This window comes from Vigna umbellata, chromosome 3 (genome assembly GCF_029865625.1).
Source record: "Vigna umbellata cultivar VRB3 chromosome 3, Vumbellata_1.0, whole genome shotgun sequence".
NCBI classification, from domain to species: domain Eukaryota; kingdom Viridiplantae; phylum Streptophyta; class Magnoliopsida; order Fabales; family Fabaceae; genus Vigna; species Vigna umbellata.
The window spans coordinates 3478925-3506340 of record NC_142167.1 but is presented as its reverse complement, the minus strand read 5'-3'; the positions used below and the strand labels follow the sequence as shown (position 1 = coordinate 3506340).

At 35.0% G+C, this 27416-nt stretch overlaps 4 protein-coding genes and 1 long non-coding RNA gene across 13 annotated transcripts; 1 reads left to right on the top strand and 4 right to left on the bottom strand.

Annotated features, from left to right (window-relative positions):
* Positions 1–1273: 1273 nt before the first annotated feature.
* LOC124844767 (ribokinase-like) lies at positions 1274–6462 on the bottom strand. 3 transcript variants are annotated; one of them, XR_015784901.1, is made up of 6 exons: positions 5630–6462; positions 5272–5457; positions 3750–3945; positions 3565–3671; positions 1576–1706; positions 1274–1480 (listed from the first exon to the last, which is right to left on the bottom strand). XR_015784901.1 is itself a non-coding variant. In XM_047321774.2 (5 exons), exons 1-4 carry the CDS (start codon positions 6230–6232, stop codon positions 3580–3582), a joined length of 1077 nt encoding a protein of 358 aa, XP_047177730.1. In that variant the 5' UTR covers positions 6233–6461; the 3' UTR covers positions 3182–3357; positions 3565–3579. The 3 variants fall into 3 exon arrangements, 2 of the variants coding, with proteins under 2 accessions (XP_047177730.1, XP_047177729.1); XM_047321774.2 differs by lacking the exons at positions 1274–1480; positions 1576–1706 and adding an exon at positions 3182–3357 and having other exon boundaries at positions 5630–6461; XM_047321773.2 differs by lacking the exons at positions 1274–1480; positions 1576–1706 and having other exon boundaries at positions 3294–3671; positions 5630–6453.
* Positions 5319–9761, bottom strand: LOC124844766 (ribokinase-like). 7 transcript variants are annotated; one of them, XM_047321772.2, is made up of 5 exons: positions 9102–9760; positions 8568–8753; positions 7857–8052; positions 7673–7780; positions 5319–5457 (listed from the first exon to the last, which is right to left on the bottom strand). In XM_047321772.2, the coding sequence occupies exons 1-4, from the start codon at positions 9711–9713 to the stop codon at positions 7689–7691; spliced, it is 1086 nt and encodes a 361-aa protein (XP_047177728.1). In that variant the 5' UTR covers positions 9714–9760; the 3' UTR covers positions 5319–5457; positions 7673–7688. The 7 variants fall into 7 exon arrangements, with proteins under 7 accessions (XP_047177728.1, XP_087965188.1, XP_087965184.1 ...); XM_088109062.1 differs by lacking the exon at positions 5319–5457 and adding an exon at positions 7074–7192 and having other exon boundaries at positions 7890–8052; positions 9102–9761; XM_088109058.1 differs by lacking the exon at positions 5319–5457 and adding an exon at positions 7077–7192.
* Positions 9762–13658: 3897 nt separating this feature from the next.
* On the top strand, positions 13659–17345 carry LOC124844792 (nicotinate N-methyltransferase 1). Its single transcript, XM_047321801.2, has 4 exons — positions 13659–14291; positions 14704–15040; positions 15117–15181; positions 16767–17345. The coding sequence occupies exons 1-4, from the start codon at positions 13935–13937 to the stop codon at positions 17064–17066; spliced, it is 1059 nt and encodes a 352-aa protein (XP_047177757.1). The 5' UTR covers positions 13659–13934; the 3' UTR covers positions 17067–17345.
* A 2675-nt stretch (positions 17346–20020) lies between these two features.
* On the bottom strand, positions 20021–20545 carry LOC148201424 (uncharacterized). Its single transcript, XM_088108888.1, has one exon. The coding sequence runs from the start codon at positions 20543–20545 to the stop codon at positions 20021–20023; it is 525 nt and encodes a 174-aa protein (XP_087965014.1).
* Positions 20546–21502: 957 nt separating this feature from the next.
* On the bottom strand, positions 21503–23915 carry LOC148201423 (uncharacterized). The gene is made up of 2 exons (XR_015784790.1): positions 23728–23915; positions 21503–22073 (listed from the first exon to the last, which is right to left on the bottom strand). It is a non-coding gene; the product is annotated as an uncharacterized LOC148201423 (long non-coding RNA).
* Between the last annotated feature and the right edge of the window lie 3501 nt (positions 23916–27416).

The following is a 27416-nucleotide window of genomic DNA, read 5'->3' as shown; positions in this document are numbered from 1 at the left end:
CGATTGAAAATTCATTATTTCTTGCTTACCCGTTCAATAATAGTAATTGTGTTAAATGTAAAATCAAACAATTATTTATTTATTTTTCATTGAAAAAAACACATGAGTGAAAAAGTGTGGTAAAGATACACACTTAGACAGAACTTTTTTATAATTTTATTTATTGTCTAAACCAATACATTTTGAAATATTTTAACATTCTCCACAAATGAGTTGGATTGGTTTGATGTGGGGAAAAAAAAAGCTAATCAATCAAAATTGTTTGATTCAATGGTGACATTTTTGAAAGAAAAAAAATTAAACCAAAACATGGTAAAGGAAAAACAAGTTAAATCAATTCTACTCTTTTAGTGTTGTGATAAAATTAACAAATTGTTTTAAAAAAAAAAACTGAAGTCCCTTATGATTGCTATTTATTCAAAGGATACAAAACTAAAATTTTAAAAAATCGGTTTATGGCTTATGGAAAATAAAAGTAAATAAAAAGGGAAATAAATAGTAAAATGGTGGATGATGAGATATATATTCAAATCATTGGAGATCAAGTCTTATTAGATTGATTAGTCAAATCCAAATCAAATAAAAGAACCACTACAACACTAATTTATTTGGTAGGGTTGTTTCATTTTATATAATTATTATTTAGTTGGTTGAGTTTATAGGATGAGACTAAATCAATAAACACTAATAATTCACCAACAACAACAAAATTTGTGAAGTGAAGTAAAGTATATAAATGGACACCTTGAATCATAAACACTATTAGTATATTAATGACATAATTATGCTGATTAGAGTAATGAGATATCAATCATTCTTTCTTTCCTAAGTGCTACTTGCACTTCCAATAAATTAAGTACTTCCGATTATTGTTTCATGTCTCCAGGGAAATACTCAAATACCAAAAAAAAAAAAAATTTAAACATCACAATCAAATCCTTTAAATTAATTCAAACTTTAATTATTAAACAGCATGACTCTCACTTCTATTTAACCTGAATGAAAACTCTCTCCTTACCCAATAACAAGTGATGATTGAGCTTATATATATATATATATATATATATATATATATATATATATATATATATATATATATATATATATATATATATATATATATATATATATAGAGAGAGAGAGAGAGAGAGAGAGAGAGAGAGACAAATATATACAAGAGAGTAAAGAAGTGATGAAAATGGACGTTATGCTTCAAACTGAATTTAGATTCATTATATGATTCAATAAGCTGACTGAAAATATGTATACGAAATATGATGAAGGAAGAAAGAACAGAAAGGAAAAATATAGAGTTTAAAGAAAAAGAAAAATGAATTTAACATATGGAAAAGAAGAGCTAATGTTTATGTGTATCTGAGTTCAACTTTTGCTGTGGAAAGGAATTACTGATAGGATTAGGCCCTGAGTGTACTTCATGCAATGCTTTCCTTTGAACATGATCCCTCTCAGTTCCTCTTGGCTGGGAAGAGAAAACATGACTTAGCATCTTCTCTTGCTATTACACAAAGAAAAGGTGATGGTGGATCATATCAAAGAAATTATATATACACTTACTGGGTGATGATGATGATGATCTGTTTCTGTGACTTTTTGAATCATTATTCTTGTGCTTGAGCTTGAATATGGGAAGAAATGGGATAGCAGAAGAAGAATGATGAGAACGCTGGAAGACTGATTCATATTTTCTGTTCATGAAGTGGTGAACATGTAGCTTTAGAGAAAAATGATTAGCTACCATGCTTTTGTTAGCTTATGGGAATTTAAAGGAAAACACATATGTTTTGAGGCTTAGAAGAAAAAAGAGAAATTTATATGATGTGAGGGTACCCCTCACAAACATTATTAAGAATATACCATACAGACACTGACATTTCATAAAGTCTGAGTATTAAATATCTTTTTACGATGGTACATGTAGTGTCTAAAAATACAGGGGCTTCTTTTCTAGACACTGTTTGAATTTTTTTTAATGCCTTATCGTACTATTTTGGCGTTTTTTGTGTGAATGTTTCTGTTACTTTCCCTGCATACTACACTGAATGGAGTCCATGGGTATGGCATAAATATTTTTATTAGACAATTCCATTCTGACACCATGATGAAAAGATACGATAAATGCTATCATATTATTTTATGAAATCGCGTATATCTTTTGTTAAAGGCAATATAGTTTGAATAAAATAAGATTATTACGTGTAATAAAGTATAATCTCTCTAAATATTTAATATATATAATTCACAGCTATAGATTCAAATTTAAATTACTACTTTATATAATCTGGTAATCCACCTTTACATGCTTTACTAATTTGTTTCTCTTTCTATCCTTTTGTGTTAAAACAGGATTAAAATGAAGTATTTTTTTTTTTCTTTCTGTGAAACTTGACTGACATGTATTGTAATGGAGATTTGGGCAGAGGCTGAAATTTAAGAAAATTTTATGAAAACACCCTGAAACAAAATATTTCACAACCCGCTTATATAAATAAAAAGACATTTTATCGTAATACTACTTGAATATGGTTGCTTCTACACCTTACATCTTTAAGTTATTGTTTCCTTTAAGATTTATTGGCTTGAAATAGCCCACTTACGTTAGGCAATATTTGGTGATTCTGCTAGTCAGAATCATGGACTATGAAAAATATATGTCAATTTTGAGAAAGTATTCAGTTTCCACACTAAAATCAATGTCGAACAAATGATTACCTCTAGGCATAAATTTTTTTAAAAAAGGTCCTGGGATGAATAAAGCGATGTTTCAGGATAGATATATCTTTCACTTCGTTAATTTTTCAACACTCGTCTCACCAAACAAAGAGGAAGTTAACTATTTTCTTTTGTTCTCTTACACCTAACATCGTTTAGAACATTTTTTTTCCTATTCTCTTGATTTTGCTTTCATTGTCAAAGGGTAAGTGTTTGGCCTAATCTTACTACAATGACAACAAACTATTCAATCTACCAGAAATGCTGTGTAAATGATTTTGAAGTGTCTTTCCCTGTCATACACAACTATTTCTGTTCCTGATCCAAATTGTGATCACTGACAGTAAAAAGTAAGACAATTATCAGTTATTGAAACCACGTGTTTTCAAAAATCTTCATTGATTCGTTCTTCGGCAGGAAAAAATTAATAGAATAGGAAGAGACTTAAAGATTCTCCTTTGTACGCACTGACTGCTCATTTAGCATTTTGAAACAAATATGTTCACAAAACAGCATTAATAATAGGACAAACTAGAGAAAATTTTAATAAATGGACACGTGAATTGTATTAGCAACGCATTTAATAAAACTAAATAATAGTTATGTACTTGAGAGCCACGCGTGAATCTGTAATGACAAAGACCATCCAATTATTGTCAGGAGCATCAGAAAATTGATTCAGAATGGGAAGGAAAGCAACAAATAGCATATAAAGATACCGCTGCCAGGCACGTCACCTAGAAGTCTAAATTATTGATTTTCCTCACTAAACAAGAACAAGCGATAAGTCCAAACAATTGAAACAAAGGTAAAAGTGTTTCAGTGAAAATTGACCTTTTGCAAGTATATTCATTGACGATTAAGTAGATCCAAAACAGATTTCCTATCTGGCATGCTGGGAGAGGCTCCCTTAACTTGAACACAAAGACAAGCTGCAGCAGCTGATGCAGAACATTATGGTTAGTCATATTTTACCAAAGAGAAAATTCTGAAGAAGAATTGCATTCCTCCATACATACCAGCAAATCTGAGGCATTCCTTTCTGGACTTGCCCTCAACTAAGGCCACAGCAAAAGCGGCAGTAAAAGTATCACCAGCACCAGTTGTATCTACGACTGTTTTAGCTAATATGGCAGGCTGCTGAATCGGTTTTTCTCCTTCTACAAAAAGGGCAGATCCTTTATGCCCAAGTTTCACAAGAACTTGTTTAACTCCCTGAAATGTCAGACAAATAACCGTTGAATTGCAATGCTTATGACAATAAAATTTATCTATCAGTCTATCAACCTTCAGGAATCAACCAAGACATTTGAAGATAAACTCTGACACAGCTGCAAATCTACTGCGGCCATTGAGTAACAGTACAGAAAACATAGAAGAAAAAGCAGAACCAATAGTTTATTGGTCATTAGCCATCTTGCTTTCCTTGTAGTATCCTTTCCCTTATGCATGATGAATTTGCATTAATTGGATTCAACGAAAAGAAAATCAAATATAAAATTATATTACCCTCCCCAATCTTTTCCTCAGGCAAGTTGTAAATGCCAAGAGGATTAAACATTTAGCTCTCAAAACGAGCAGTTCGGCTCACCTTGACTAAATTATAAACAAATTAGCCTCATTCGGCTCACTTAACATGTAATCCAAGAAACATTAACCCCTGCAGTATATTGCGGATTGATGGATTAGAGGGTTGATTAACCTAAATTATAAAACAGTTATCCTTAAAATAAAAAATTAAATATTCTATTTCAAATATTTTTTATATATTTGACAAAACATAATACGTAAAAATTCAGACTTCATAATGAAAAATTAAGGATTTAATATAATACATAATTCATAACAAACTACAGAATTAAAGATATCATCACACCAACTCACTCCTCAACGCAGATAAACTTCAAGTTTTCCAGATTTTAATTCCATGTTTTCACATAAATCATAATACATAGTGAATAACACTATTTTTACAATTACGTGATTTTTTTCATCTTTTAAGATGGGTTGGTAGGTCAATTCGGTCCACCACGCCCATTGTGGACTGGGTAAAAGGTGGGTCGGGTGCAATTGTTTGAATGCCATCTATGCAGCCAAAAAACATAAATGATACTGAAGCAAATGATACTAGTATCAGAAAATCTCAATGTTACATCAGATCTTCAAATATTACATTCGAAAAATTGTGCTTTCATCCTCAAGGTGTTAACAAATAGTCAGCAGCCACAATTGCAACTTCATATGTCAGCAATTTTCCTCAATTCAACGAATCACAATAAAACCACAATTGCATATATACCCACATTTATCAAAATTCTAAGCAAGATAATCACAAGGTTCTAAAATACAGTCAGCAACGGCTATTGCAACCACATTTATTAGCAATCTTCCTCAACAATAGGAATCAAAATAAAGCCGTAATTGCAACTATACTCGAGATTTAAAACCTTAAAAATCCTCAGGCAACAAAAATGCATTCAATTAGCAAAATGCGTCACAAATCATATTAATGTGATATCCAAATTCCATACATGAACTCACCAATTCATGGCATTTCAAAGCAGCCTGTGCAATCTGTTCAAAACTTCCAGTCGGCATTCCAGTAATGCGAGCAAGTTCAGTTTCATTAGGACTCAAAATATCAACAAAATTCAATAATTGCGGCGGAAGTGGTCCATCCATTCCTCCGGCATCCAACACAACAGGCACGCCAGCATTCCTCGCAGCCTGCATGCATTACAAGATCATAATAACACATCGCAATACCCAAAAGTTTCTTATGCGATATAATTTTGTCAATTTTGTTCTTTGATCAAAATCATTGCTTCTAGGTTGTTAACATGTAACGACATAAAACTCTAATAATATTGCTAAAAGGCCTGGGCTGGTCCGGCCCAACCTGCGCCACTTGAACGTTGACATAATCCGGTATCTCCCTCTGCAACAAAACAATGCCGGCTTGGGCCACGATGTCCAAATGCTGACGTGGCAGGGAACTGGGCCAACCACTCGAGTTAGCACCCCCGATGATGATGATGGAGTTCTGGCCGTTGGATTGGAGCATCACAACGGCGTGACCAGTGGGCACGGACGGAACCACCGTCAGACTATCGAGGCGTACAGCACCGCTGCGAAGAGCGCCGGTGACGAGGCTACCATAAGCGTCATCACCAACTTGTCCGATGAAGTAGGTCGGATGGGAGAGCTTCGCGGAGCACGTGGCCTGATTGGCGCCCTTGCCGCCGGCAAGCGTCTCGCCGGACTTTGCAGCGAGGGTCTCGCCTTCTAGCGGGAGGCGATCGATCTCTACATAGATGTCGGCGTTGGCAGAGCCGACGACGACGACCGGCTGCGAATGAGAGGGATCCGAGGAGAAACATAAGAGTCTGAACTTGTGATTGGGAGTGCGGAAGGAGAGGGATTGGATTGGGATAAGGGTAGTGTGGAAAGTGGTGTGGGAGTAGGAGTGGTGCGTGGAAAACGTTGTCGTTAAGGTGTTCATTTCGATCTTTGGGTTGGACCCGGTTGGTTTGATCGTTCTATGTGCTGAGAGGTTACACAGATGGAGCTATTTACTATGAAAAAGGTCACTTTTTTCCAACTGCCTTTTAGCTATTAATTAAAAAGGATTATCATTGCTTTAACGAGATTTGTTAATATTTTACTTTTCGGACAGTGATAGGGATTAAAATTTTAAATTATTCTTTACATTTTAAGATGATACTGTTTAATAACTATGATCTAATATATTATCCATTAAAAAACTATTTAATTAATATAAATTTAGTTAAAATTTTCAAATATTTCTTTTCGTCTCTTTTAGCTTAAGTGATGTTGTGTTGATTAAATATATTCTTTTTTTATATTATAAATAAATAAAAACATTTTTTGATTAAGGGACTAAAATGTAATAATACACAGAAAGACGATAATCTCACAAAATAGTAATATTTAATTACCGTTGTTGTTAATATGTCTTAATATTTGGATTGATTCAGTTATAAAAGGTGGCATTGGAGCTTTTTCTTTTCTTTTCTTAAGGATTAATTCAGTGATAAAATATTAAAATACAAAATGAAATAAATTTCTAAATATATAATATTAACAAAATAATAAATAAAAATGTTTAATCAATAAACCAATTGTAATAATAATACTGACCAATCTAGATTTTTACTTGCATGAACTAGTTATTATATGAAGACAGACTTGAAAAAGCTGATTGAGTGAAATATTTAATCCCCCATGTTACCCTCTGATTTAAATATAGTTCCCTTGGATTATATAGGTATTATAGGTAAGAAGAAATATGTTTACCTTCTTTATTTTCTTCCCTAAAATCAAGCTTGCCCTAATCCTTTGACTAGCGGTTAGTTTCATCCTATCACAGAAAAACTCTGTTTTCTGGGTCTTTTCCTCTGCCATTTATAGTTATTTTGTTCCAGGTAGTCCGCATTGTGACCTTTGACAACTAAAAGTGGATTGTTATCAGTAGTTGAAACTCTGTTTCAAAAAATTTCACTGATTTGTACTCGTGTGTAAAATAATTAATAATTAATACAATAAGAAAGTAACTAACACAGTTTCCAATTTAAGAACTACAATTTCCATGTAGAAACAAATATGTTGTTCACAAACTATTTGAGAAAGTTTTAATAAACGGACATATGAATTGTGGTAGGAATGCATCTAACGAAACTAAACAGTAGTTATTAGTTGAAACTGTGCCTGAAAATGTAATGACAAAGACCATTTAATTACAGTCAGGAACATGAAATTTACACTGAACAGCAAGCAAGACTACCAAAAACATAGCATATAGAGATATGGATACAAGGAACTTTCTCTAGAAGTCTGCATTATGATTTTTCTTCTCTAAAATATAAGATAGTAAATCCAGACAAATGAAACAAATGTTAAACTGGTTTCAGTGAAGATTGACCTGTTAGAAAAAATTATCATTGACAATTGAGAAGATCCATAACAGATATCCTATCAGGCATGCTGGGAGAAGCTCCCTTCACTTGAACACAAAGACAAGCTGCAGCAGCTGTGGCATAACATAGTAGTTAAGGACAATATTCCAAACAGAAAATTCTACAAAGAAAAAAGAATTGCATACGCACCGGCAAATCTTAGGCATTCCCTGTAGGACTTACCCTCTACTAAAGCTACAGCAAAAGCAGAAGTAAAAGTATCACCGGCACCAGTTGTATCAATGACTGTTTTAGAAAGTATGGCAGGCTGCTGAATCGGCTTTTCTCCTTCTACAAAAAGAGCAGATCCTTTGTGGCCAAGTTTCGCAAGAACTTTCTTAGCTCCCTAAAATTTCAGACAAATAACAAGAACTTTCTTAGCTCCTTGAAATTCCAGATACATAACCACAGAACAAGAACAATTGAGACTATTGCAACAACTTAAATTTGCCAATGTACAAAATTAAAACAACTTTTGGAGAAATAAAATAAGAGAGCTAGCATGCAAGTTAAAGTATATAAGTTGATTTCAATTCAATTTACCTAGAAATGTTTATTAAAAAGTTTATCCAAAAGGGAGGCCACATTTGAAAAATTATCATTCTTTATTATAATTCTCAAGGTTCTAAAAACAGTTGGCAACCACAACTGCGACCATGTTTCTAAGAAATTTTCTTCAATATTCATGATCGCAACAAAAGTGCAACTGCGACTACACTCGTGTGCAATTTCCCTCAGTACTAAGTATTGTGAGTTTAAAAAACCGCCATTGCAATTAAAACCAGAATTTAAAACCGCATTCAAGTAGCAAATTACACAAAAACATTTCAGTCTAATCCCAAAGTTCCAACTTGAACTCACTAATTCATGGCATTTCAAAGCAGCTCGTGCAATCTCTTCAAAACTTTCCGTTGGCATTCCTGTGAGGCGACCAAGTTCAGTTTCATTAGGACTCAAAATATCAACAAAGTTCAATAATTCCGGCGCAAGTGGCCCATCCATTCCTCCAGCGTCCAACACAACCGGCACACCAGCATTCCTTGCAGCCTTCATGCATTACAAGATCATATCACACAATGCAATATCCAAAATACCTCACAAATACGAATCACAAAATCAATCACAAAACCAAAATTTGTTAACTACTTACTTTCATTATTTTTCTTCGATCACACTAATTCGTATAATAAAGTATGTTGCCTCAGCAAAATCTTTACTTCTAACAAGGTTTGAAATTACAGAAACTGGAACGGATTGTGTAAAACGAATTAAAAAACAGTGTATATGTAAGCACTAAACACATGTATCATGCGATTGTAAGAGGAAATGAGTAATTAAACATTGTAATTAAAACAGGTACTATAAACATTCCGAAAAGGCCCGGCCCGGCCCAACCTGCGCGACTTGAGCGTTGACAAAGTCGGGAATCTCCCTTTGCAATAAAACGATGCCAGCTTGGGCCACGAGGTCCAAATGCTGACGTGGCAGAATACTGTGCCAACAACTCAAGTTAGCACCACCAATGTATACGATGGAGTTCTGGCCGTTGGATTGGAGCATCACAACGGCGTGACCCGTGGACGCCGACGGAACTACCGTGAGACCGTCGAGGCGAACTCCCCCGCCGCGCAGCGCGTCAGTGACGAGGCTTCCATAGGCATCATCCCCGACCTGTCCGACGAAGTAAGTCGGGTAGTTGAGCTTGGCGGAGCACGTGGCCTGGTTGGCGCCCTTCCCGCCGGCGAGCGTCTGGCCGGACCTCGCCGCGAGAGTCTCGCCCTTGCGCGGTAGGCGGTCGATCTCGACGTAGATGTCTGCGTTGGCGGAGCCGACGACCACCAGCGGCGGCGAGGGGTCTGAAGAGAAGCAGAGGAGTCTGAAGTTGTGATTGGGAGTGCGGAAGGAGAGGGATTGGATTGGGATAAGGGTAGTAGTGAGGAAGGTGGTTTGCGTGTGGTAGTGGAAACAGCTGTGTTGTGTTGAAAGTGTTGCTATTACACTGCGCATTTTTTTGCTTAAGTTTTGATAGTGGGATGGGTGATCGATATTACGCTCTCAAGGTGTCTTTTAGAGTCCTTTATGCTATTTTTTTTTTGGAAAATGATACTTCAATAACTTTATTTGACAACATTTAGACATGGGATACGTGTCTAAATGTGAGCGGTCCACGTTTTTAATGAAAAAACTGCCGAAATCTGACGTGGGAAGGGGTGGGCAGGGTTAGAAGTTGCGTTTGAAATTTGAAATTCATTTCGAACATAGTAGAGAGAGAAGCGGCGCGAACATTCAAAGGGAGGCTGTGACCTAGAGAGAGGCCGAGAGTTGGAGAAAGGGGGTTCGAGCGAGAGAGAGATACGGAGTGCTTGCCGGAGTGCCGGCGGACAACGTTGAAGGCCGTGTCGGAGATATTCAACCCGTCCAACCGGTTCCATTTCACGGCCGCCGCAGCTCCGACGTCGACCGCTCGAAGCGAACACGTCATCGTGTTCCGTCCGTTCCGGCCCAGCGACTTAGGGGCGCGTTCAAGGTGTCGCTTCGTCCCAGCTGCTCCGGCCCTGTCCTGGAGTGCCGCCGGAGTGCCGACGGAGCATCGTCGGAGTGTCGCGGAGTGTGGACTGTTCGGTGGACCAAAAAGAGGGGTTTTCCGGGTTGTCAGTCTCACCCACACCTTAGGCAATCGTCTCTGTTCCAACCGCCACACGTCGTCTTCACTCAAGGTTTTTTTTTTTTTTTTCCAGTGGAATGAATGTTTAATACATGGATGATGTTGTTTGTGGATGGATTTGGTTATGTATGATACGTCTCCCAAGTGGATTTTGTTGTGTTACTGATTTGTATACATGTTCTTTGGTTAATCTTACATTGTTGTTGTAATTTTGTTGGATTGGTAGTCATGGATTGCACAAAAGAAGAAGGTTACAAGAATGTAAGTATATTTAATATTATCAAAACTTATAACTTTCTTTGAAAATAGGGTATGATGGTTTTATTGTTTGAAAATGAATTGTAGTTGCGGTTGCGGGCATGGAGTGACACAAAACCGATAGTGGACCTTAATTCTATACTACGCCAAAGTGATGGGACACGTATCGATGGATTCTTTCTCCTTATGGCTGACCTTCTTTTTCCAGTAACCAGTCTCTGTTTCTCCTCCCTCCTTGGATTGATCTCTCTTGTTCCTAGGAAAAAAACCGATCCTCTCCTCCCTTTTTCGTAACCTTTAGTAAGTGCATTCCCGCCCCCTTTCTTGGTGAGTCTCCCCTTTTCTGTAAAATCCTCTTCTCCCAGCATCGAGAGTGTTGTAGTGGTGTAGCAGGCTTTACAGATGGAATCTGTACAGAGGTGCAAGATGGGCACTCGTGTATGACAACCCAAAAGTGAAAGTGCCAGCAAAAAAAATGATTCTCTCTTTCAGAAACCCATACTCAGCCAAAAAATATTCTCTTCTTGCAGAAACCCATACTGTGAGTGGACATTTTCGGAGGACGGTTAATGGCAGACATTTTTGGCAGTTGAAAGTGGGAATCCTCGCTGTAATGCTCAGACAAATTTAAAAACGCAGCCACCACTACTTTTGGACGCTCGGGCAATACGGGATTTGCTACCGAACGCTGTATGACGAACGACCATACACAAACCTCTGATCCAGGTCGAACGCTTAAGAGTTACCAAAACGCCAAAACCGAGCGTTAAAATAACTAGCATATCAAAATGCCAAAACCGAACGCTCGCCACCTAAAAACAAATATGATCAAACATTATTAAACCGGATACCACTGGGACGAACGTTTTGCACCCTGGCCGAAAGATCACAACACATGACCGATCGGTATCACATCAGCACCTAACCGAACAGTATCAAATCAAAGCCTGACCGAACGGTACCAGATTAACACCTATTATATACTGTTTGGAAGTACGCCCATCAAGATCGAACGTTCAACTGAGAGTAAGCATACCGAACGAGCGTTCACATAATGTGACTGAACGCTATTTTGCTGAGCACTGTTTGCTGATCAAACCATACTGGGCCGAACGCTCAAAACCGAACGCTGAAGAGAAACATCATGGAGACCGAGCGTTCAAATGAGAATTCACCAAGACCGAACGTTAAAATGAAGACCGAACGGTCACTAAAACACTATGACCGAACGGTTGAAGCTGAGAATTGCCGAACGTCCTAAAGGAATGAATGGACGAACGGTCGAATAAGGCAAAGGACGAACGGTGAAGGACGAACGCTCTTTTTTTATTTTTATGTTTTAATTTTATTTTTATTTTTTATTTTTATTTTTATTTTACACTCATGAATAAAACAAATCTATTAGTCAATCCGGACAAAATTGGGTGTTGACAATTATCAGTTTAAATAGATTTAAAATATCCTATCTTAAATTGTTTAAAAATTGGATTTGATACAGTGCTGCTTCAACTTTCTATACCTGAAAATATAAAATTAATATTAGAGAACGTTCCAAGCTGGATGCAGTGCTGCTTCAACCTCTCATTCCAAGCTCTCCAAAGACGTTCGAAGCGAAACCATTTGCAGCTGGATGTGTACGTATGCGGTGGCTAGTGAACGTGCGCCTCCAAGTTGGCAGCTGGATGCAGTCCTCCTATCTCCAAAAGCAACGTTCCAAAGACCAAGAGCCAAAGGTGAGAGAGTCCGTTTGAGAAGTATATGGTAGCTGGATGTGTACTGAGGTGTGGGCTGGGTGCAGTTCTCCTCTCTCAGGGCAACGTTCTCCAAGAAACAAAAACAATATGAGAGAGTTCTCCCGTCCCCATCTGCATGCTGAATGTCGTCCCCCTTTCTTCCAGAGCCCCTGGAAAAAAGATGAGAACCTAGAGTTGTTGTTGGAGAATCTCCCTGCTCCTGGCCGTCCACCTTCTCTTGTTCTCCACCTCTCTTACAAAAATAATTTCTCCACTCCTCTTTTCAGAGAATTCCTGAACCAAAGTGGCAGCAAGCGTGCAGCTATTCTTTCTGCATTTCTGGAGGTGGCAGTTATCAGTCCCCGAGCGTGAATGAGTGCAGCCTCTTTCTTTTCTATTTTCTTCCTCCGGACCATGCTGGATGTGTTTGTTATTCTCTTGGGGCGTCAGTGTGCAGGCCACGCGTCTTCCAGTTGAACCAAAGAAAAAAATATCTCCCACGCTTCTTGTATGCTCTGCTGCCTCCAACGTGTAGTGTGCTTCTTGTTCCAAAATGGAATGCACCGTGTCCAGCTCTACATCACGTGTACACCACTTCTTGCTTTCTTCTGTTTTCTCTTCGGCTGGAGTGCTACATTCCCTTCTTCCGTGGGCCTCATTGCCTTGGTGCGGGATGTGTGATCTTGTGTTGGACCGTGGCTTCACTAAGCTGGACAAGCATCAGCTGTTTGGACCGAGTGCACCTTCCCAGCTCAAGTGAATTAGGATTTTAAATTTTCGAAGTTTTAAATTAAGAATATTTAAATAATTTCTGATTTTATTTATTTATTTAAATTAAAAATAAAAATTATTAAAATATTCTTATATTTAAATATGTCTTTTCTCATGAACAAATATTTTTTTATCAATAAAATTTAATACAGATTACATAATAAACTCATATATATATATATATATATATATATATATATATATATATATATTATGAATTAATTTGTCTGGCTTTACTTTGTGAAATTGAGGAACAAGTTTATACAATAATATTGTATTTTATATATAAAACATCATTAATATTTTGTATTGTATAAACTTTGACTTAATTTTTGTTTACTTAAAATTTTAATAAATATAAAACTTTTATTAAATTAGATTAGAATTGACAAAAAGGAGTAAAGTATAATTGGGTTATATTGAGATAACACTCAGCAGTAGTTATTCTGATTCATCTATACTGCACCCCTAGATCACATTCGTATTATCTAAAACATACTGCTTACATTTCTTCCTTAATCAATGCCAAATAGCATCCAAGAATTACTAATAATAAAATTATTGTGTTAATTTCGCTTAGCACCGTCTCAAACTAATTTAACGGTAAAAAAATTGAAAGATAAGAAGTGATGACACAGCATATACTAAATTATTTGCATCACCGTCCTTCCAGAGTCACGTGTTTTTACCCTTTTTCCGTTTCACTGGGTTAGGTAACATCCATTCACCTATAAATCCCTTCCACATCACTTCCTCTTCTCACAAACTCCAAAACTCTGCAACAACATCATCAAGAAGAAGATGGAAGAGGAAGGCACGGATTCTCGAAAGCAAGCGAGGCTCGCAATCATGGAATTGGCCAACATGATAAGCGTTCCGATGGCCCTAAACGCCGTCGTTCGCCTCAACGTTGCCGACGCCATCTGGAACTCCGGCGCCAACATCCCCATCTCCGCCGCCCAGATCCTCCCCCGCATCCTCCCCGCCGGCGACGCCGAGAACCTCCAGCGACTCCTCCGCATCCTCACCAGCTACGGCGTCTTCCACGAGCACATCGACGCCGGTGAACGCAAGTACTCCCTCACCGACGTCGGCAAAACTCTTGTCACTGACGAGCAAGGCCTCTCCTACGGTGCTTACGTGCTTCAACACCACCAGGTCCGATTTTTTAAGAATTTTTTTCTGATTAAATTTGTTGGCGACTTTTGATTCTTAATATAAATGTGTTTAAGGAAACGAGTTTTAATATTTTGGTGAAATAGTTATCAATTAATTTAAGTTGAAAAGGTCTATCATTAAAAAGAAAATGAATATTAATAGAAAGGAAAATGTTATTTGGACAACAAAAGTTTGACACAATTTTGACAACGGCAACGTGGCAGCTGTGCATTGGCTCAGTGAACCGGGGTGAGGGGTATTTTGGGTTTTTTCTGGTTTGTTTTCAATTCACTGAGCCAATGCACAGCTGCCACGTCGCCGTTGTCAAAATTGTGTCAAACTTTTGTTGACCAAATAACATTTTCCTAATAGAAATGAATGACTCATGTGAATGATATGGTTGTGTCGATAGGACGCGCTGATGCGAGCGTGGACATTGGTTCACGAGGCAGTGGTGGACCCTACGAAGGAGCCGTTCGAGAGGGCGAACGGAGAGGGAGCGTATGGGTATTATCTGAAGCAGGAAGAAATGAACGAGTTGATGGTGAAGGCCATGTCAGGGGTGTCAGTGCCCTTCATGAAGGCCATGTTAGAGGGCTACGATGGCTTCCAAGGTGTGGAGAAGCTGGTGGACGTGGGTGGTAGTGGCGGTGACTGCCTGCGCATGATCCTGCAGAAACACCCCACCATCAAGGAGGGGATCAACTTCGACCTCCCTGAAGTTGTGGCCAAAGCACCACCAACCCCATGTGAGTCACTGTCACGTACTTGTTGCATGAGATTATGATCACATCTGATTGATATCATCGTCTCATTCCTCTTTAGATGTAACCCATGTGGGTGGTGACATGTTCAAATCTATTCCCCAAGGAGACGCTATCTTCATGAAGGTAAGTTCGTTCCTTTATTTCAATTTATTTAGGACAAACTTTTAATCTTAATATAGAAAACTTTATTCATTAAGACAATTGTTTGGTCTTAAATAACATAATATTATTTTAAGATTAATTAATTTTCTAATACATACATTTAATATTTAAAATTAAACCAAAATTTACTTATATTCATCATTATTAGAACTTAAATAATATTAAAATCAGTATATTAAGGTTATATCTTTTTATTATACTAAAAATAAAATGTATCATACTTATTATAAACTATTTATTTATTTATTTTTTAATGAATATTTGATTAGCTTTTCTCACAAAAAAGTATGTAGAAAAAGAAAAAAAATGTTAATTTTGGTCAGATGTAATTTTTGTCCTCTTGTTTCTAATAAATAAGGCTTACCGCAATTAAAAGTTTGTGGGGCGGGCTAACTTTGCCAACGTAGAACTCTCTCTGAAAATGCTAATTTTATATCTACTATATTTTGTCATTTATTTTCTAATTACAAAAGTTGGAAAATAACTTAACTTTTTATTTAATGGAAAATGATGTACTCGTTTTATTGTATATTTAATACGTAAAAATTGTATATGTTTTTTCATTTATATATATATATATATATATATATATATATATACATACATATATATATATATATATATATATATTAAAACTTATTAGTATTAATTAAATTAAATTTTTATTTATTTTTAAATTTTATTTTTTAATTTGAAATTAATATTGCATTACATGAATTTCTTACAATTTTTATTATATGTAATGTTTGCATTATTATATAACTTTTACTTATCGTCACGTAATATACAAAAAAAAGAAATTTAATATAATAAAATTATAAGAAATAATAAATAAAAATGTAAGTTAATTAAAGGAATTTGTAATTTGAGTTAGAAAATTATAAAATTAATAATTTTAAAATATCTTATCTGAAATTTCATATAAAAATTAAATTAACTCATAAAATTAAAATGGCCAGTTTTTCCTCCAGAAAAACAATTTTCATCTCTAAGCTGAAGATGTAGTTATGATTTTTTTATTAGAGATGTCTTATGGGCATGATATTGATGTTTCTTTTTTTGTTAAAATAATATTATGGGCGTTAGGTACTAACGCCACAAAGTAATAGTGGAGACGCAATTATTATTCACCACATATAACGAATAACGTTGGTAGGGATAAAACAATTAATTAATCTTATAATTATTAATTCATTCATAACTTCCGTTCTCTTTCCTGTATTTTATTATAAGCATTATAAAACACAACTTATTTTAACTATATTTCTTACATAGCACTAATTATGAATAATAAAAACAAATTATTAAGAAGGATTGGTGCAATACTTGAATAAATTATTCATCTTACTTTTTATCCTTAAATTCCTAACAAACAAAAGATTTATGTAATGAACAATATGTAGATTCATGTTGCTGTAAAAAATTTTCCAGTGATTAGAAGATTTTGAGAGGATTAAATGGTAGTGTTTGTCACTGTATACATTGTTGTGTATTTATGACATCTGATATAGTTTTGCTGAATAATATATTGAACATTGTTTGGCAGTGGGTGCTAACAACATGGACGGACGAGGAAATAAAGGAGATAATGCGGAACTGTCACAAGGCACTTCCTGAGGGAGGGAAAGTGATAGCTTGTGAGCCAGTGCTGCCAGAGCACTCAGATGAGAGTCACAGAACAAGGGCGTTGCTTGAGGGTGACATTTTTGTGATGACAATCTACAGAGCCAAGGGGAAGCACAGGACTGAAGAACAGTTCAGGCAGTTAGCCATTGATGCAGGTTTCCCTCTTTTCAGAGCCATCAATGTTGACCATTTTTACACTGTTCTTGAGTTTCAGAAATGAAATTAATGCAACCATTCTTCTCTGTTTCAAGGCATTGTTCTGTAGACAGAGTTAAGTGGTAGTGGTTTAGGTTTTATGATATTAGAACTGAGCTGCTTGGAGGATCAGGGCAAAGATTGTTAGATATTGATTCTGGTATAGTGGAAAAAAAGTGCACAATAGTACCATTTGTCACAAGTAATAAGAAACAGATTGACGACAGAGTAGTACCCCCTGTAGCCTAAAGTTAAATAACTATCTTTTTTCAAAAGTTATCCTTTTATTTAAGTTAATTTGTTATTCCTAAAAGTTCAGACAAATTTTTAGATTATTATCAGTAAATTTAATTTTAAGACTCGAAATGTATTTAAAAGTGTGCATTGTCTTATAATAGTGAAATTCAAAAACTTTAGTCTTTTTATAATGTATGATAAACAGAAATTTAGCTCTTGGAATTATAAGATGCATAAAATGGAGACTTTGCTGTTCTATCTATAAAATTATAATAAATTTATTATATTGTTAGTAGTATTTTGGAAAATTTTACTTCAGTTCAAGATTTTATTTATCTTTATGTATTTTACATAATATTGATATATTTTTGAAAAAAAATCTAATTATTGTAGCGTTAGATATTCTAAATTTATGGCAAATACGGCCAAGTGTGAGCAATTTTATAAGCAAACTAATATACAATTCGTACAATATCGCTTTATAATTGTATTCCTTTGGATTTTGATGATGCGGACAACATATAACCTAATATATATTTATAAACTGACACGTAGTGCAATTTTTGACCTCTAAAATTATTTATAATTGTATCTTTTAATGTTAACATTTACCTCCGACTTTATTTTAACATAGTCATCTAAATTATTTGTTTTGTCAATGTTCTCTTGTAACCTCCTTTTTCTATATTTTGTTGTTAAAAAAAATGTCTGGGTGGTTGATGTGGATTTGAAAAGAAGACAATTTTATGTATTAGTAAGAAAGTTGATAATCAATATTGTGAAAGCTGGTTTAGTCTCACTGTAAATCGACGATTTAATCCTCTAATATTACTTAAAGAGAACAAAAATAGTAATAGTTTAGGTCAGTAAAGATTTAATGCTATAACTTCCTCACAAGATAATTGGACAACGACTATTGGGTTAAAGTAAACATTTACTTTGTATGTGGAAACGTAAAATTAAATTTATTTTCAATTCAATACATTATTTCAATAATTAAATACAATATTTTTAGATAAAAAAATTCTAGTATTTTATTTGTAGAAATTTTGTACAAAAAGATCAAAGGTTAGATGCATAAGAGGCTATCACTTGTAAAAGAAGTTTCTAAGTAGATTTTGGAAAAATGCTTTGTTGTACAATTTTTTCTTCAAGTGATAAACTCTTGAAAAATAAGAACTAAAATGTACTGTATAGGATGAAATGTGTTCTTCAGCTTTTCTTTGTAATGTTTTATTGTCACTTGCCTTGGGCCATCGGCTAACAATTTCAGATTCAATTTTTGGATCTATTAATTTTCTTATGAATTTTGATGGTTTTGCTTCTTGCACCCATTTAATTGTTTCCTACAGTCTTGTAATGTTTTACTTTAATATTGGATCTCTTTTCTTTAATTTTGTTATGTGAATATTGAAAAGTATAATTTATTTTATGATTTTTATTCATATACATAATATATTTGAGACATTTTATTTTCCTAAATTGTTTGAGAAGCACAAAGACACAGGACTCTATCATCATATCTTTCTTCTTCTCACATGACTCTATCATCATATCTTTCTTCTTCTCACATGACTCTATCATCATATCTTTCTTCTTCTCACATGGGCTCACCGTAATAGTGAGAGAAGCATTACCAGCCGATGAGGGATCCAGCAGCTTGAAAAAATGTGACATGTAATCATAACCACGATAAGTAAAGTGTTTCAGATGAGAAGCAGAAAACTCCACCGCACAGTTATTTCTCTAGACTGACGCGTTTTGCTTTTAACCAAGAGCAATTTGTTGTTTCAAACACTTTTAGAGCTGGTAAACGAAGATTGAAATCTGAAACAGAGTCATGAGTAAATAAAACTCCAGACAATTTCAGGACTTTTAACAGTCCAAACATAGGTTTTAGTAACTCTAATGGCACAAGAATAGCTAAGACTGTAAGCTTCCTTTTCATCTCTACAAACTAGTTTCACACTTTTTCGTCTAAGAAAAAGGTTGATTTTTACGAGTCAATGACGTTAACGAAACCCACAATTTTAGAAAACCCTTCTACAAAATTACGGTAGTTGTCTTCCAAACCTACTAAACTCCTCACTTCTGTTACTTTTTTTGGACGTTCCCATTTCAACAATGCTTACACCTTTGTTGGATCCATCAAAATTTCTTGCGCCGAAATCACATAACCCAAAAATTGACCTTCACCCAACAAAAACTCACACTTAGACAATTTTCCAATGACATTACTACATGCTCGTAGTGTCTATAGTGCGATCTAAAAGTTGTCTTCTACACATCCTCAGGCTTGACTAAAATCAGATGGTAACCAAACCTTAAGTCAATCTTAGGAAATATACCGGCTCCTTGCACTTGGTCCAATAGGTCGTCAATCCTTGGTAATAGGTATTTATTCTTGAATGTTACGTTATTTAGTTGTCAGTAATCCATACATAACCTTGAACTCCCATATTTCTTCTTTACTAAAAGTAGTAGAGCTCCACACAGTGAAATGCTAGGTATGATGAACTTCTTTCAAGCAACTCTTCTATCTAACTCTTTAACTCGTCCAACTCTGCAAGAGTCATCCTATAAGGAGCCATAGACACTGGTCATGCACCTGATACTAGGTCTATTGGAGAACTCCACTTCTCTGCTTGATGGTAACCCTGGTACTTCATTTGGAAAGATGTCCACATACTCTTCTACCACTGGGATACCCATTGCTTGCTCCTTAGGACTCTTCTTCTTTTCTTAAGTTATTATCACGAAACACCCTTCACTAACGTCCTTGAGCACTTCTTTCTTGGAGATCAACTTCAATCCATACGAATCAGGAAACACTAACTTATGATGCCCACAATCGATAAGGATATGGATGGCAAACAACCAATCCATCCCTAAAATGACATATAGACCTTTGAGGGGTAAGGAAATCAAGTTCACCTTGAACTTGCGTCCTACTATTACGATCGAACATTCAACATAGACTGAACTGGTTGAGATCTGTTCTGATGCTGGTGTAGAAACCACCAGTTCACATCCTAGATTGCTCATACGTAATTTGAGCCCATCTAGACACATAGATGACATAAATGAGTGCGTAGCTCCAGAGTCAAACAAAATGCTCACACGATTCCTAAACAAAAGGAATTCCCTCCTATAGTGCGCACCACCGCACTCATAACACTTCATAGCTCTTGGAACATGTTGTTGAGGTTTCGGATAAGGCTTCCTCAATTGCTTCCTAGCAGGAAACTTATCCTTCTGAGTCTTCATTCGATTGAGATTCACCTCTATCTTTTCGAACTTCCTTGCTTTTTCCACCAATGCTAGAAATTTCTAGGGGCACAATCATCTTCAATAGTTTGTACCTTAACCCTTATTCGAAACTTTAGCATCTCCACTCTTCGGATATAGCCTGTGTGTACAAATGAGACAAATACTTGAATCTGTTGATATAAGCTTGCATAGACGGAGATTCAAGAACTCCGTTTCCCTCCCAATTTTAGCATTGTTTGAGTAATACTTTTCCAAAAAACTTACTTTAAAACTACTTCAGTAATGGCTTCATGCTAGACTCCATCATCTTTTGCATACCATCCCACCAATATACAACTTCATTCTCTAGCAGGAAGAATTCATAAGTCAACTTATGCTCCTCTGAGCACTTTACTTGGAAAATCTTCTCAAGTCCTCGAATCCATGATTCTGCTCGGTTTGGCATAGCCTTCCAATCAAACTTTGGTGGGTTGTGCTTCAGAAAATCATTAAGTCTGGAATGATGTCCTGGTGCCTGAGTAGCATGTTGTCGATCCAACGCGTCAACCATGCGATCAACAACTTGGGAAAAATCATCAGCAGAAGGTGTTTGGTTTTCGTTGTTTGATCGACGAGACATGTTCTCTCTCTCTCTATGTACAACAATTCAAATATAACTTAGCACACAATCAAATTGAATAAGAATTTTTACATAAAATTCACAGAGCTATATTGCATAAACTAACGAACTCACTCCCCAAAAGCACAAAAAATTTTCAAACCCTTCTTAAAGTGTCACTAAACAAAATTAGAATATTTATTCACAAAAAGAAATTATTTATGAAATCAATAATGAGTTTAACCGAATAAAACCATACATTAATAAGTTCATATCGAAACAGATTTACAAATTTGTTTAAAATATAATACATAACAACCATTTATTTATTAATACAACTTTAAAATTGCCACAGATTTCCCAACACTGCTCGTTCTAAACGACTCTTGTTTCATCTTTAAGATATTTGTTTCTGTATAACATCGCGAGTTATACGATCGCACCACACAAACATAAACAATAAACAAATAGGGTGAACAAATAATAACAACAAATATAATATTATAACACCCACCCACACTATTTAATTAATTTATTTCCACTTATTGTCTCTATCGTATTACTGTATTATTTTGAAAAATTAACCCATCCATTCTTCTCTCATAAACTATCGTCACACAATTATATATATTGTGAGGTAAGGTGGTTCGAGTCAAAATACTTTTTCTTCCCTACTGCTTCACACAGGTGAGAAAGGAGTGCCTTCATCACTTATTCACACAATAGCGAAGGTAGAATGTTTGGACATCCAATCTTCCACTGCTTCACACAAGTGAGGGGAAATCCCCTCTCCGCTGCTTCACACAGGTGAAAGTTGCAATACTCGAAATCTTCTCTTCCACTGCTTCACACAGGTGAAAAGTACAACTACCTAAACCTCTACTCTTCCACTGCTTCACACAGGCGAAGAGATACGAAACAACGTTCCTGAGTTATAAAATAAAGCATCTAATCATACACAACCCTTTTCCAATTTTAAAGGTACTTAATGTACCTTAAATTACAGTCTAAATAACGCCCAAAGCATATCATGATGCATTAAGCACAAAACACGTGTAAGACAACGTGCGGTCAATTCTGACTTTTGCTGACTATTTTAATGAGTTGATTCTTGTTTTTTTAGAATCTAGACTAAAAAATATTTCCAATGACTATTAACTCAATTTTTGAACCTTTGAGTAGGTACAATTCATTTTTTAAAGTTAATATTTTATTATGCTCCTGCCAATTTTGACCTGACTGTTTTGCTTATAATTCTTTTTACAGAACTTCAAATAAGTTGATTCTTATTTCGTTGGAATTTAGACTCAAAAAACTTTCTAATAACAACTAACTGGTGAATTTTGAACCACTGAGTTAGTGGCAGCTAATTTTCCGAAGTTAACGTTTTTCTACAATACTGGATGGGTTTGTTTTCAACTTCTTATTTCAGATTGATTATTTTACACATCCATGGATTAGCTAAGGTCAAATTGATGAGTGAGTACCTAAATTCATTAATTCACTGCTGGAACCTTTGTTTAAATCTACCAAGGAAAAATGGTATAAAACCGCACCGATGAAGAAAGAGAAGGAACAACGGTAGACATATAAGGAATAGCTAAATTACATGAGATGCAAGGAGTAAGGTAGACTTTAAGAAACGTCTAATAACAAGTCTGAATTAAGGAAGAAAAAAAAATCCTAGACTAATGTTGTCCCACATGCTAGCAAATCTAAAGCATGATGAGTCAAAACATGTGCACTTTTGGAGGGTATCAAGAGGAATTGCATTAGTGTGATGAGAAAGTATAAACAATTCCTCTACCGTGAATATGAGAAGAGACAATTATGCATGTTCAAGGAATATGATGGAAAGGGAGGATTGTCCCACATGTAACAACCTACTATCATGAAAACTTTTTTCTAACAATCAATACATCAATTTAAAACATAAATAATTGAGAAAGCATGGGACATTTGTAAAATTTGTGAATCACTAAAAAGTATGATCTACCCTTATTATATACATATAATAATTCAAGATATCAGCAAGAAATGACTATTTTCTAACTCAAGGTGCACGGCTAAGGAGTAATAAAACATGAAGAAAACCATTTCCTTCATTTCTCTTTGGAGTTAGTCGGAAGGTATCACAACAGCACAACAATTTCAAAAGAGAACTTGCAGCATAGGACATATTGGAAATCAAGACCTCTTTTCTTTTCTTAAATTTTAGATCAACGATATTCAACAAAATCTAGCTCCCATTCACAAATTCAAGAGGCAAGGCAGAAACATACATCAACAACCGTATGATTCAAAATACATACAACAAAATTATCTTCGTGTTAAGAAATGAAACAAAATTGTGTATAGGATTTTAAAATAATTCACGAGGACAATTAGCGGAGATTAAGAGACTTAGTTTCTGGAAACAAAGATAAAACGCTGATTCTCCTCTTAATGAAAAATTAAGGAAGATAATCAGAAAGTTAGAAGAGCGGAAGTAAGGATAATCTGAATTCTTTGTGAACGTTTAAGAAAGACATAGGACCTTCAAAGTTATAGATCTTAATGGAATTGAGGTAGGAGAACTAACCTGAAATATGCGTTCGATTCTGATCATTTGGTTGTTGCTTGGTCTATACTTTTGCCTTGTCTCATGAATCTGTTGATATGCATATCGTGGTCTATGAAAAATGTGAATGAGATCATGATGACTGAACGACAAAGCTTCATAAACGTATTATTATTGATATAAGTTGAGAGAATGGAGAGTTTGGTACCTCACGGTTCTTTCTAATAGATAGTGGAATTAAAAATCTATTTTTTCTTTTCATATTATTTTCTTTTGAGGCCATGTGCTTGTGTCAGACGGCCATACCTCTTACTCTTTAACCATTTATCTTCACATTTTACCTTTTATTTATTTTAGGGTTAAGTATCTTTTTAGTCCCTAAACTATTAGCTGTTTCTGGTTTTCGTCCCTCTTTCAAAATAAGGTACAATTTGGTCCTCATTCTTCTCGAAAACGTTTGTTTTAGTCTTCGAAAACTAACACCGTTAAAAATTTGGTCTTATTTTGTCATCAAAATGAGGATTAAAACCAAAGTTTCGAGAACTAAAACGAACGTTTCGAAAAGAATGAGGACCAAATTGTACCTTATTTTGAAAAGGGACGAAAACCAGAAACGGCCAATAGTTTAGAGACTAAAAACATATTTAACCCTTTATTTTATATCACCTTCTTGCCTTTAAATGTAAACTGCATATGTATTTTAATTAAAAGTTAACGGACTGCACTAGTATTTTTTTTAAAAATTTCACATGTAAACTTGTGCTTTGACCATGCTGTTGGGAATCTATGTCCAAATCTATATTAGATTAAAATAGAATAGAAGCATATTATAAAAGTAAATCACTTATTAATTTATTGTTTTAAAGTTTTGAAAAGTAGTGTTAATTTTTTTTAAAATTTTGAATAAAGAGTGGTGTTAATTTTATATGTAATTGGATTCTGATCTAAACTTCCTCTTCGATAGAGTTAATACTTATCATGTTGTCCATAAAATTTAAAATTGGAGTTGCTTCTCTAAAACATGTCTCACGGGTTTCATTATTCACTTTCAAGATTTTTTTCCACTCTTAAATTACACAGTGGCCATTTCCTTTTAATACAGCAGCCTTGATGTCTTTATTTTATGATTACACACAAACCAACTTGCTCTTCACGTAGGAATTATTAGTTAGCTTTCCATCACGGGCATGCTTTATTTGTCCTCTCCTTATGTCACTAAGGATTGACAAGAATAACTGTTTCTGCTGAACGAGACCGGGAAAAACTCCTGCTACCTCCGTTCGGAAACACTCTTCCTTCTCCGATCGGTCCTGCTCTCCTCGCGCCTCTTCCTCGCACAAATGGATTGACCTGCAGCAAACACTCCGACGCTCAAGTCAGAATGGGCTCTAGCAAGTCTATAATTATCAAATTCAACAGAACATTTACCTTCCCCTTTGACTTCTATTTATACAGTTACAGGGAATATTATTCATTAATTTACCTTTTAATGGCTTTCAATGCTCACTTTAAGTACTCGACAAGGACCGTTACCTCATTAAACACACATTCATGAACATTTAACGGCTGTCTGCCATCTCCTTTCCTCGTGCTTACCGATCGGTTATGTTATCAAACACCCGATCGGTGGCCTCCCCTCGGTAGCCACACAAGCTGCGGTCGGTTACTCACTCTCAGTAGTAACTCCATCCGTGGTCGGCTGCTTACCCTCGATAATAACCCACTCCACGATCGGTTGCCTACCCTCGGTAGTAACAATAACCATGGCTAAAAAGTTGCTAGACTTGCTTCTTTTGATTATATGATAATTCCTTACATGTGCTGGGATCCTTCAGATTTATAGAATATCCTTTGATTTCTATGGTATTATCATGTATAACTAGGGGGTTTATTCTTTATTTCGATAGTGAAAAGGATGATTCATTTTGCTTGTGTAAGGCGAAGGGGAATTCGAGTCCGGTCACTTTTCCTCTTTCAAGAGGGTACATATGTCTCACCATAGGTTTCTGACTCATGTTGAATATTGTGTTTGGTGAATGGATGTTACTCACTAATGTTGTTACTCGTAAGTCCTTAAAGAATAGAGAAATATGTTTGAAGCCACATATGGAGTACGACTCTTATTTGCTGTTCATTAGTTGTAGGTGAAGAATCGATATTGATATATGTTTAAATTTATCAGTTGTGTGTGAAGGATAAAAACCGAGATAGGTCTAATAGTTACGTATGAGAGACGAGAAACGAGTCGTGTCCGAAGCTGTGCATGGAGGAGGACTCGTGTTCATTTGTTCCAATTGTCTAGTTTTATATGATATAGTACTAGAGGATAAAACAAACTTAAATTCACTTAGGAATAGAATTAAGTTTCGGAATAGATTAACCAATTACAAGTATAGTCTCAGGTTGTTTCGGTAGAGATAGTATAATATTATTGACACGCTAACGATATTTATTGGATGCTTGAAGTGTGTAAGTAAGTTTATCTGTAACTTATGTTTTTCTTTATTTGGTTAGCTCACTCTACTAATGTGTCTACAATGATCGTATAACTTGTGTTATTATGTAGGAGTAGATAATGTTTCAGATAAAATTAAAGAAGTTTAGAACAATAAGCGTGTTTGGAAATTTGTTAGGAATTTTAAAGTTGTGTTAATAAATAAATAATTGTTATGTATTGTATTTTAAACCGACTTTTAAATTTGTATTTTGAATTATGTTAGGTTATGGTTTGTAATCTTAAACAACTTTTAAGTTTCAAGTTTGTATTTCAGTAATTATTTTTTAAACTTTTGAAGTTATTATTTCGTAATGATATAAAACATTGTGTCGTAAACGATTATTTTAGAAACTTTGAAGTTTGTATTTCGTAATGTTTCTAAGTTATACAAAGGAGGGAAGAGTGTTCGTGTCATTCCATAAAATAAATTATTGAGATCTAACTAAAGAAATTGTTCACGACCAAAGAGATAAGGAAATAAGGCACCAGAAACAGTGTACACGTGAAAAGTTTAAATGAAATATAAATAATTATTTGGTAAGGTTTGTCATAATTGAAAAGGCTCCACGAAAAATATTTTCCTATGGTCCACTCACGATTTTATACTAATAGGAAAATTGCTCCTGCCATTTTGAAATAAGAATATGTTTCTTTAACAATTTTTTTATAATTTTTTTACAATCATTTATGTAATAACTTATTATTGATTCATTTCAAATATAAAGATCAATAAAATAATGACGGTCAACACTCAATTTCGTCCCGGTAAGTAAATAAATAAAAATAGAGAATAATAATTAATGATGGATAAAAAAAAGAAAAAAGAAAATAATAAAATAAATTTCCTTAATATAGGACACATCACTAGAAAATATTTTGGAAACATTAGTTTGATATGGTAATAATTTTAAAGAGAAAAAACTGATTTTAAAAATGAAAAAAATTTTCTGACAATAATATTATTTGATTTGTTTTCCTTGCAACCAAGACAATTTCTTTCCCTATTTTGTTCATTGTCAATTAATTCACAATTAAGAGCAAGATTACCATAATATTACAATGTGCGTATATAAATACGCACCCTGTCAAAACAGAAAAAATAGAGAGATACTCTGAAATAATAGAGATAAAAAGAGTGAGAGGAAATTAAGTTCTCATGCTAGAGAGGCTCTGGCAACAGAAACTACCAAGGAAGAACTACCGGAGTACTAAA

Excerpts from the sequence above, each read along its gene's own strand:
- LOC124844766 (XM_047321772.2), bottom strand. The coding sequence starts at position 9,713 with ATGCGCAGTGTAATAGCAACACTTTCAACACAACACAGCTGTTTCCAC. Across the intron at positions 8,754-9,101 it reads TCAACGCTCAAGTCGCGCAG|GCTGCAAGGAATGCTGGTGT; the intron begins GTTGGGCCGGGC and ends TAATGCATGAAG. Across the intron at positions 7,781-7,856 it reads GGAATGCCTAAGATTTGCCG|CTGCTGCAGCTTGTCTTTGT; the intron begins GTGCGTATGCAA and ends GTTATGCCACAG.
- LOC148201424 (XM_088108888.1), bottom strand. The coding sequence starts at position 20,545 with ATGAAGACTCAGAAGGATAAGTTTCCTGCTAGGAAGCAATTGAGGAAG.
- LOC124844792 (XM_047321801.2), top strand. The coding sequence starts at position 13,935 with ATGGAAGAGGAAGGCACGGATTCTCGAAAGCAAGCGAGGCTCGCAATC. Across the intron at positions 15,041-15,116 it reads CAAAGCACCACCAACCCCAT|ATGTAACCCATGTGGGTGGT; the intron begins GTGAGTCACTGT and ends ATTCCTCTTTAG. Across the intron at positions 15,182-16,766 it reads GAGACGCTATCTTCATGAAG|TGGGTGCTAACAACATGGAC; the intron begins GTAAGTTCGTTC and ends ATTGTTTGGCAG.
- LOC124844767 (XM_047321774.2), bottom strand. The coding sequence starts at position 6,232 with ATGAACACCTTAACGACAACGTTTTCCACGCACCACTCCTACTCCCAC. Across the intron at positions 5,458-5,629 it reads TCAACGTTCAAGTGGCGCAG|GCTGCGAGGAATGCTGGCGT; the intron begins GTTGGGCCGGAC and ends TAATGCATGCAG. Across the intron at positions 3,946-5,271 it reads CTTTGAAATGCCATGAATTG|GGAGTTAAACAAGTTCTTGT; the intron begins GTGAGTTCATGT and ends CTGACATTTCAG.